Source organism: Scomber japonicus, chromosome 14 (assembly GCF_027409825.1).
Source record: "Scomber japonicus isolate fScoJap1 chromosome 14, fScoJap1.pri, whole genome shotgun sequence".
In the NCBI taxonomy this organism is placed as follows: Eukaryota; Metazoa; Chordata; class Actinopteri; order Scombriformes; family Scombridae; genus Scomber; species Scomber japonicus.
The window spans coordinates 1,143,868-1,155,563 of NC_070591.1; the positions used below are offsets into that span (position 1 = coordinate 1,143,868).

Sequence of the window (11,696 nt, forward strand, 5' to 3'; positions counted from 1 at the left end):
AGTAAATATAAAGTGTCTCTTTCATGATAACATATGTTGTAATATTTGTGTCATTACAGACTTTGTGACTGTGGACTCTCAGAGACTCACTGTGAAGTTTTGGCCTCAGCTCTGAAGTCCAACCCTCATCTGACACATCTGGACCTGAGTCTCAACAAACTGTCTGATTCATCAGTGAGGCGTCTGTCTGCTGGACTGGAGAGTCCAAACTGTAGACTGGAGACTCTGAGGTCAGTTCACTGACTGTAGCTTTGGTAGATTTATTTCTATTTATTAAATTCAAATTCTTATTATAGTTATAATAGTGCTCTACTTGTTTATAGCTGAAATAACTTGTCAGTTATATTTAGTCTCAGATGTTGTTGAGCTGTTTAAATGTTGAGTTTAAATAATGTTGATGTTTATAGCTGTTAAGTTAATGAACAGTTATTCTATTTATTTCTAGTCATTATTGGATTTTACAGTTTTTTCTTCTCTTTCTCTTCCTTTGTGTGTTGGAGGATTCATTCAAACCTGGTGAAACACATGAAGGACTTTAGAGGTTGTGGTTGAGGTTTTATTACAGCAGCATTTTATCACAACATATATCAGTATTTTACAGTTATCAGTGAAAGCAGTAAAGTTATTATTACATGATATATAATCAGACATACAGGTAATACCTATGGAAGCCCATTTCCGCCAAAAAAAAGAGATAAAACTTAGCTTTGATAATAAAAATATCCTCCAAGTAAGTTGAAATGATGAGATATAAAGTGTGCATGCGCCTCAATGGCAGTGTTTCGTCTGGCCTAACCACGCTCACAATATGCAAATGAGGTAACTCTAGTTTTACTTTACCTAAAAAACAAATAATAATACTACTACTTGAACTGCTGTGTGCAAATATCTCATAATTATGACTTTTTATTGTCAAAGCTGAGTTTTACCTTTTTTTATTTTGGGTGGAAATGGAATCATTTTTGATCTGTTTCTGAATTTGACACACACACACACACACACACACACACACACACACACACACACACACACACACACACACACACACACACACACACACACACACACACACACACACACACACACACACACACACACACACACACACACACACACACACACACACACACACACACACACACACACAGTGAGACAGCATCAGCTGAACTGGGAGTGTTCTGGTAGCTTACTGGTCTGTGCTTTGATTCTGGTGCTGGACCTTTGTTGCATGTCATTCTCTGTCTCTCTCTCCTCTTGTTTCCTGTTTATCTCTCAACTGTCCATTAAAGGAATAAAATGCCTCACAAAACAAAGATTTAAAATATTAAAAAGATGATCTGAACCACTGATGTGAAGATCAAATGTTCATCAAAATAGTGAATGTCAAACTGTTTGATCATCAAATGCATGAAGTAATATAAAGTGTCCTCTTTCATGATAACATATGTTGTAATATTTGTGTCATTACAGACTTACTGACTGTGGACTCTCAGAGACTCACTGTGAAGTTTTGGCCTCAGCTCTGAAGTCCAACCCTCATCTGACACATCTGGACCTGACTCTCAACAAACTGTCTGATTCATCAGTGAAGCGTCTGTCTGCTGGACTGGAGAGTCCAAACTGTGGACTGGAGACTCTGGGGTGAGTTCACTGACTGTAACTTTGGTAGATTTATTTCTTTTTACTAAATTCAAATTCTTCAGTGAAGTTTCAAATGTTTGGTTTTATAATTTTCAGGATTTGCTGAACACAAATGTGTAGAATGTAAATGTTTTCAGGAATTTAAAATCCACAGTCTTGTTGTGAGTAAAAATGACTTCCAGAGTGTAAACTAATATGAGGCATCAGCAGTCTGAGTTCCACATATCAAGTAAGTATGTTTGTGTTTCTTCAGTGTTTCCTTGCTGAGCTGCAGTGGAGGGATCCAAACTCAAAGAGGGAATTTACTTCTAAATATTCTGAAACTTTGAGTCACACTAATCAAGTGTGAGTCTACCAGACTGTCAAAGCCTCATATTAGCTTCAACTGGACTTATTACACACACACACACACACACACACACACACACACACACACACACACACACACACACACACACACACACACACACACACACTCACACACTCACACACACACACACACACACTCACACATACACACACTCATTCACACACACACACACACACACACACACAGAGACACACACACACAGACAAATACACACACACACACACACATTTTCTAAACTTCTACATTTAAATCTTCTTCAGCTCTGAACAGATTATGAAACATTTAATAATTTCAAACATGAACTTTGTTTCTAAACTGACTTCATTTATTCTTTATTCAGATTATGGCGCTGCGGTTTGTCAAAGATCAGCTGTGATTATCTGGCCTCAGCTCTGAAGTACAACCCCTCCCATCTGAGAAATCTGTATCTGTTGGGAAACGACCTGAAGGAATCAGACATGAAGCAGCTGAGTGATCTTCAGAAGAGTCCAGACTGCAGACTGGAGTATCTGGAGTGAGTAGAGAGTTGGAGTCAGTCTGTGCTGGTTTCAGCAGTTTAGTATTAAACACAGTCAGTATCAAAACAAAGATCCAGTATTTCCTGGTGAAGCTCCAACCTTCTCAGTGCTGCTTTCCTCAGTGAAGCTGTGAGAGGACAATGGTGACAGGCTTCAGGATTGGACAGAAAGACAGAGAGAGAGAGAGAACAGTCAGCCAATCAGATGAGCCAGAAGCTTGTTGTGATCATGTGTTTGAGTTGATGTGAAGACGACTGTTGTTGTTGTGTTGATGTCTGCAGGAAATAAAGCTGGATTACAGCTGACAGCCTTACAAGATGTATAGAGACAGTGATTCTCATCATCAAATCTGATCTCAAAGTGTTTGTTCTCTCATTTCAACACTAAACTATTGATCAGTTCATCTTTGTCAGAGCTCTAAGATCAGTCTGACTGCAGCCTGCAAATCACTGGCTCTGATTTCACACAAGCATCATTACGTTTAGTAACCATGTGGTCTTTATACAGACCAGAACCTCTGCTGAAGTCCAGGAATCACAGCAGCTGTTTAGCTGAGAGCTTTGACTGATTGTCATGTGATGATTTAACAGCAGGAAACATCTTCAAATCCCACAGAGACTCTGTAGCTTTAAACTTTGATAAGAGTTGACATGTATCAGCAGTAAATCCATCAGTAAACTGATGAGTGAATGTCTCTGTTTCTGCAGTAATGATGTGTTCATGACTCTCAGCACTTTATTTCCTCTGTGTACTTGAATGAAATCTGCAGAGGAAACACACTTGATAGTAAAAGTGTCTGCAGGTGTGTGAGCTTGGAGCTCAGTGTGTTCACTCCAACACGTTAACATGAGAGCTGAAAGGAAGCAAGCTACACTGCACAGCTGTTCCACTTCTGGTCTGAACAGGACTGAAGTCCCTGCTGCTCTTTATACTGGATGTGCTGCATCACTGACTGACAGCTGATCAAGTGAGTCTCACTAAACACTCATTTATCTCCTCTGTTCTTTCTTCTTTTCTCATCAGATGGAAGGAGTGGTGGAAGTGATCTCTGTCAGAGTGAGAGTGAACATCCAGGAGTGTTGAGAGAGGATCAGCTGGATCCTGATGATCCATCTGGAGTCTGGATCTGGATTTTGTCGTCTTCACTTAAGTCTCTTAACTGACTCCAAACTGAACAGTTATCTCTGGATTTAGCTGAAGTCAGCACTTTACAGATTAGTTCTACATGAGCTGTTTGATGCAGAAAAGATAAAAACAGGTGTTTCTAATAAACTTCATGTTTAACATCTATTTTTATTGCTGTTATTTTTCTTTGTGTATAAATGACTCACATTTGATTGAATCTGTGTTCTTTGTTTTGGATTTCTGTGGATCTGTTAGACCACCAGCATCTGAGTTCATGTCACGCTTTATTTTAAAGCTCCATTATTCTTATACTTCATTATTAATTTCTTTAAAATAATTGTCTGTGTAATTTGGTGATATTTATAGATTTACATTTCTACTGATATGTCATTTATTATTGGAAACATTATTCTCATATATGTTCAATTTTATGTTTGCATGTTTGTCAGAGCTGGAGGAAGAAACAGCACCACCAAGTGATGATACAGACATTTTTTTAATGTAGAAAATGAGACAATCACTCTAGTTAGAGATGTCTCTGTTAATCATTTTGTATATGAAACAAACATGTAGAAAAATTAATACATTTAAGAAGCATGTCCAAAAACTTCACATCCACATTAAAATAAACACAAACACTAAGAAGTAAAAAGCAATCCAAGACAGAGTCCACCTGACACACATCCTTCATAAAATACACAAAACTACTCCGAACCCTGACCATCTCTCATCAGCCTGATGGGAGGAGTCAAAGCTAATAATAAGGAGAAAGATGTGTGATGGAATATCTTTAGTCTGTTTAATACTGAACTCTTTTAAAGTTCTGCTACTGGTCTACAAATCACTGAATGGTTTAGGTCCAGAATACATGAATGACATGTTAGTAGAATATAAACCCAGTAGAGCTCTGAGATCTACTGACTCAGGTCAGATAGTTGAGCCCAGAGCTCTGAGATCTACTGACTCAGGTCAGATAGTTGAGCCCAGAGCTCTGAGATCTACTGACTCAGGTCAGATAGTTGAGCCCAGAGCTCTGAGATCTACTGACTCAGGTCAGATAGTTGAGCCCAGAGCTCTGAGATCTACTGACTCAGGTCAGATAGTTGAGCCCAGAGCTCTGAGATCTACTGACTCAGGTCAGATAGTTGAGCCCAGAGTTCAGACTAAACATGGTGAAGCATAAACCCGCCCCGCTGCTGTAACGGTGTAAAAACATTCACCGCACTCTACTGCCACTACAGTCTACCAGTAGCCAGTTAGCTGAGTTAGCTGCTGAGTTAGCCGCTGAGCTAGCAGCCGAGTTGGCAGCAGAAAGGTCTCAGATGTAGCGTCCATTTCTTGGGTAGAGGTGGTGACTTTGATTGACAGGTGACACTTGGTAGGGGGCGGGGTTTCAGCGGACTCAGAGGCCACAGCCCACAACGTTTGGGAGCAGAGTTTTACACAACTTTGAAACCTAATTTCATATATTTGGCAATTTTAATCATTCAAATTTGGCAGGGTGGTTATCAATACACTTTTCTGTGATATGTCAAACTCAGAAACTGGTTCATGCTTCTCCGTAATGAACTATAGACTGCTCTACCAAAAGCCTGAAGACTACTGACTATTCAGAATGCTGTTAACTAAAATTAAAGATCATATAACTCTTCTTGTACATGACCTATAATGGCTCTGTTTATTTTTTAGAGAGGATTTCTTAGTTTTTAAGGCAATAAATGTAATTTTATGATCCTCCACAGCTGCTTTTTAAAAAAAACTGTTTCCTAATTCTCCACAGAAACCTTTAAATGTAAGACTTGCTTACTCAGTGGACAGTTTTTAAAAGACAACTCAAGACAAATATTATAATACTGTCACACAGAGCAGAGCAGGCAGATGAGATGAACCACAGAGTATTTATTGAGAAAATAATAAAATGCTGAGACACAGGAACTAAACAGACTACTCGATAAAGACTACGTTTACACATGTCCGGATATTTTCATAAATCCTCTCCGTTTACAAATACAAAGGGATTGCACCAGCAAAAATGTGACTGCTACTCTGCATCCATGATCACATAGATTATAAACATAGACTGTAGATCAGGGGGGTCAAACATGAGGCCCGTGGGCCAGAACCGGCCCGCCAAGGGGGGCAATCCGGCCCACTTTCCTTCCCGTGTTCTTTTCCTTCCTTCCATCTGTCCTTCCTACTTCCTTTTATCCTTCCTTTCTTCCTTCCATCTGCCCTTCCTGCCATCTGTCCTTCCTTCCTTTCTTCCTTCTGTCCTTCCTACCTCTCTTCCCTCCTTCCTTTTGCCTCTCTTTTCTTCCTTCTCTTCTTATTTCCTTCCTTTCTTCCCTCCATCTTTTTAATGATCCCCCTGCTGTAGATTATCAACTATGTCTCATTTAACCCAGGAGCAGTTTCCGGCTCCACAAATCTACGTTTTTCTCTGTTTACATGCAAACGTGCAAACTGAGTTTTCCAAAATCTGCTTTTTAAAAAGCTTCGTTTTCAGGGGCGAATTCTCTGTTTGCGTCTAAACGGAGCAAACGATGGTTAATGTCTCCGTTTTTAAAAATAACCGGGTACGTATTTCAGGGCCTCAGAGACTAGAAGACATCCAAGAAGCTGGAGTAAAGTTTATATTCTTTACTGTTGTCTGAAGCGGGGCCTGTCGTGGAAATTCTGTGCTCTTGGTGAAGAATGAAATAGAGACTTCTGCCGGCCGACAAGGTTTTATTTTCTTTGCAAAGAAAAAGTCAATCAACAAGCGAGCGGTTTCAGAATGAAGAAAGACCCCGAGCATGGGGAAACATGAACATTTATACCTGAGGGAAAGGTCCACCTCTGGGGTGTGTTTAACGTCCTATGTCTGCTGTGGGGTCGGCCTCTTACCTAGGGTGTGGTTCAACACTCTTTTGTCTTTCGCAGGTATCGGCACCGACCCCCTGCAGTGTGAAATTAAGAGGTCTAGACAACACAATTTAAAATACACAAGGGTTTGAATGGGTGTCTCAGGTAGTAGAAATGCAAAGGAATTGAATTTACAATTACATTTAAAAGTCTGATATCTTGGATAGAAGGTGGGAGGTTGGGTATTTTATAAAGGAGTTGAAATTACAATTTGTTGGAATTATTATACATAAAGTTATCTCATATTTACCCCTTTCTATAATCATTAACCTTTATAGTCATAGTATACAAGCTTGCTGTTTTAAAGTTGTTTTTCAGGGCTTGTGACCCTGCTCAGGAAGTCTCCGAAGTGTGTGTGACCGACTTGTGACAATTAGGGAGAGGCCTAGAGAATAGAATAAAGTGAAAAGAAAAGAGAATAAAAAGAAAGGGTTCGGTGAGGTTTGCTCAGAGCGGGTTGGAGATTTGTAACTGAGCAGATCTCTGTCCGTTCTCCTTGCAAGTAGAAACTCTAATGCTGTTGTCTTGTCTTCCTTTGTCTGATATTTTAAGTGTTTTAGGTCGCCTAAACCTGACACAATTACAAGCCCCAGACACAGGAACTAAACAGACTACTCGATAAAGACTGAACTGAAAACTGAAGGACTGATTACAAACTGAACACAGGTGAGTGAAACAAGACACAGGTGAAACACATGATGTAATCAGCAACGGTGGGAAAACACAGGAAGTAAAAACAAACATGGCGACATGGTGACGACAGGAAATCAAGTATTAGTATTAATTCCTGAAGGTGTAAATGTTAACAACCTCCTGTAGTTTGTATGTTTGTTCTCATCTTAAAGGAATTAAACTGGATCAGGTGTCAGAACAACATTTATAGCAGCAAACGTTTCAGTGCAGTCGCAGCAAATATTAGCTTCATGCTGTAAATATGCAACTTTATATGGTGAAGTTTAACTTTGGTGACCTTTAACGAGCAGCTGCTGGTCCTGGGTTAGGGTTAGAGTTAGAGGGTTAGGGTTAGGGGGTTAGAGGGTTAGGGGGTGAGAGGGTTAGGGTTAGGGGTATTAGCCACGATGAGACACTTGAGGGTTAGACAATTTCGAGATAACCTTTGATAGGAAGATCGTATCAAAATGTCCCATACCTTCATTTGTTCGTCTCGTCAGGCCACGTTGATTGATACCAGGTTTGTGTTTTCTGTCCACAGGTGGCGCTATTGAATGTCCAGCATGCAGAATTCGATCCAGCAAGAACTCCAGACTGGTTAAGTTTAGTAAAAGTGACATGTCCAGGTGTAAAAAAGATAATTAAAACAAGTAAGTAAAACCATGGGCTTAGGGTTAGGAATGGGTTAGGGTTAGGGGGTTAGAGGGTTAGGGGGTTAGAGGGTTAGGGTTAGAGGGTTAGAGGGTTAGAGAGTTAGGGGGTTAGAGGGTTAGAGGGTTAGGGTTAGAGGGTTAGGGGGTTAGGGTTAGAGGGTTAGAGTTAGAGGGTTAGAGGGTTAGAGTTAGAGGGTTAGAGGGTTAGGGGGTTAGGGTTAGAGGGTTAGAGGGTTAGAGGGTTAGAGGGTTAGAGTTAGAGGGTTAGGGGGTTAGAGAGTTAGGGTTAGGGTTAGAGGGTTAGGGGGTTAGAGGGTTAGGGTTAGAGGGTTAGGGGGTTAGGGGGTTAGAGGGTTAGAGTTAGAGGGTTAGAGGGTTAGAGAGTTAGGGTTAGGGTTAGAGGGTTAGGGGGTTAGGGAGTTAGAGTTAGAGGGTTAGAGGGTTAGGGGGTTAGAGGGTTAGAGTTAGAGGGTTAGAGGGTTAGAGAGTTAGGGTTAGGGTTAGGGTTAGAGGGTTAGGGGGTTAGGGAGTTAGAGTTAGAGGGTTAGAGAGTTAGGGTTAGGGTTAGAGGGTTAGAGGGTTAGGGGGTTAGGGGGTTAGGGTTAGAGGGTTAGAGGGTTAGGGGGTTAGAGGGTTAGAGTTAGAGGGTTAGAGGGTTAGAGAGTTAGGGTTAGGGTTAGAGGGTTAGAGGGTTAGGGGGTTAGGGGGTTAGAGTTAGAGGGTTAGAGGGTTAGAGGGTTAGAGTTAGAGGGTTAGAGGGTTAGGGGGTTAGAGTTAGAGGGTTAGAGGGTTAGAGGGTTAGGGGGTTAGGGGGTTAGAGTTAGAGGGTTAGAGGGTTAGAGGGTTAGGGGGTTAGGGAGTTAGAGTTAGAGGGTTAGAGGGTTAGGGGGTTAGGGAGTTAGAGTTAGAGGGTTAGAGGGTTAGGGTTAGAGGGTTAGGGGGTTAGGGGGTTAGAGGGTTAGGGTTAGAGGGTTAGAGGGTTACGGTTAGGGGGTTAGAGTTAGAGGGTTAGAGAGTTGGGTGCAGATAGCAAACAAGACTAGAAGAAAATCAAGAAGCTGGATGAAAGTTTATATTCTTTACTGTTGTCTGAAGCTCTTCAAGTTATAACTTATAAAACTGAAATAAACTTAAATATCATGTTAGACACGTTATAAAATCTACTGTATGTCAACATAAGAAAAGATACCATGACTAATACCAAATTCAACCTTTAACATAAATAATTTAAGTATAAAACACAGAAATAGCCTCTTTCTGATTCAGATTAGCATGACTCAGCAATATAAAGAAGCTAATAAATGAATATCAGCAGATTAAACAGGAAGTTTAGCTGAGTGTAAAACAGAGATTAAAATCTATAAACACAGTGTTACAAACTCTTACATGAACAAATAATACTAACAAGCAATAAACCCCAAAGGATGAGCTAAGCTTCAAAAATATAGGGTGAAAAAAAAACTCAAGCAGACCTCATGACAAAAACCTGGCTGACCTGCAGCATCACATGACATAATCAACCAAAAACCTGGGAGAGAAAATACATGCAGTACTGAAAACGTCCACCAGGGGGAGACACATCACAGTCTAGAGCAGGAGGGTCAGACTCCTGTTCAGGGCCACAGATGCAGCCCAGTGTGATCTCACGTGGGTCAAACCAGTAAAACCATTTAATAATAACCTATAAAAAATATCTATATAACATCTTTACTTTAATAAATCATCTATTCAATGAGAAAAATGAGCAGTTTCAGCAATATTGTCTGTTGTTTTAGATTGTTTTGCACAATATCTTGTTATATTTTACCTAAGACATAAAAATATAACATACAATAATTATTTTGACTGTTCCTTCCTTCCTTCCTTCCTTCCTTCCTTCCTTTCTTCCTTCCTTCCTTCCTTCTGTCCTTCCTTCCTTCCTTCCTCCCTCCTTCCTTTCCTCCCTTCCTTCCATCCTTCCTTCCTTCCTTACTTACTTACTTACTTCCTTCCTTCCTCCCTCCTTTGCTTCTTTACCTCCTTCTTTCTCTCTTTCCTACCTCCTCCCTCCTTTCCTCCCTCCCTCCTTTCCTTCTTTCCCTCCTTCTCGCTTTCTTTCCTCCTTTCCTTCCTTCTTCCCTCCTTCCTCCCTCCTTTCCTTTCTTCCTCCCTCTTTTCCTTATTTCGTTCCTTCCTTCTTCCTTCCTCCCTCCTTTCCTTCCTTCTTCCCTCCTTCCTCCCTTCCTTCTTCCTCCCTCCCTCCCTTCCTTCCTTGACTCGAGGACAACAGGATGGTTAAAACTATTAATTTAACAAAAAGCCAAACATGTGTAGCACAGATAGAAAAGTTTAACATTTTGAAATATTTTCATTTTTGTGTATTTTGGGCCACTTCAGGAAAAGTTGTCAAATTTCAGAGTAAAAGCACTGGTGTTATTCTTCTGTAATCTTCATACTATGCAGAGTCATCCATTGGGCCGGATCGGACCTCTGGGTGGGCCGGTTCTGGTCCACGGGCCTCATGTTTGACACCGCTGGTAAAGAGCATGACCGTCTCCATGGTTACTGGGACTCTCTGGCACCAGTTTGAATTATTTACACAAAGCTTCTGATGAATCTGTTTATTTGGACGAACTACATTACCCAAGAGCCTCTACTGCTGTTGCTATGGAGACAACACCAGTCAGAGGTGTAAAGTAAACATGGAGAGTAGCTGCTGAACTCTAAAAATGAATTAATTTAATCTGCAGATCATAAAATCATCAGTTTTATCACCATTATAACCTTTGTCTTTATTTTAGGATCTCCATTAACGGCTCTGTGATTGGATGTTTGACTGAAACGTATGTTAGGAGTCAGTCACACTTCTCTGCTTCAGTTTTTATCACCAGTCTTTTAACTTTAACTTTATTTTCACACATTTGTTTCTTTCTTTTATTCTGATGATTCAGCCAGGAGAGATTCATACTGATCCAAAATAATCTGTGTATCTTTGGTCCAGTCTTTAGGATTAGGTTGGGAACCATCAGTCCTGTCTAGTAATATATATATTATATTATTATATTATATATATTTATATAAAAGTAAGAAAAAAAGAAAATAACTAAATGCAAAACTGTGGAAGACAAAGAAGAAGCTCAGCTCTGCACTCAGCTCTTACCAACTGGGTCCTACTAAGAGACATTCATTAATATTTTAATAATCAGTTATCTTACAGGAGATTAACACCTGCTCCACATGATACTCTAATATTTAAAACTGAATCATATAAAATACTCAAACTCATTTTAGGCATTAACTTTCTTCCATAGACATTTAAAAACACCCCTCTGACTCTACCATACTTGGTATCTTCCACTAGAAACCCCCTTTTATAACCGATGGTTCCTCCTGCAAGGTCTGAACAGGGAAGTGAAAGTTATCAGTTACCCAACCCCCAATTCTTTCATCCTTTTCAGCTTCTACAAGTCAAAGCTTTCTCTGAATACCTGAAAAACTAAAACTAAATAAAAACTACAATGAACAATGTAAAACTAACTAAAACTAAACTGAACTGCAGATAAATTCAGCTTCGTTACTTCCTGTCCTGCAGCAGCCGCTATGCTGCCATACCTAACCCTAACCCAGCCGTGGTTAAAGAATGAGATTAAAAAGGACTTGATGACGGGGACTTCCGGCGATCTTCTACATGGAGCAGACGTAGGTCCCGTCAGCTCCCGACTTTTTCAGTTATTTATGCACTTATTCACTTATAGTTGTCCCAGTAGGTCGTAACACGGTCAAGCAGTCGGTGGTCTCTTCAAACCTGCTAATTTATAGCTTAAGTGGCCAGGG

At 40.3% G+C, this 11,696-nt stretch overlaps 1 protein-coding gene across 1 annotated transcript in view; it reads left to right on the plus strand.

Annotated features, from left to right (window-relative positions):
- The window catches only part of LOC128373226 (NLR family CARD domain-containing protein 3-like), a 10,084-nt gene extending 7,555 nt beyond the window's left edge, over positions 1–2,529 (plus strand). Inside the window, exons 6-8 of the mRNA XM_053333520.1 lie at positions 60–230; positions 1,471–1,641; positions 2,352–2,529. Of these exons, the coding sequence (XP_053189495.1) occupies positions 60–230; positions 1,471–1,641; positions 2,352–2,529 (520 nt within the window). The remainder of the gene's footprint in view (positions 1–59; positions 231–1,470; positions 1,642–2,351) is intronic.
- Positions 2,530–11,696: the final 9,167 nt, after the last annotated feature.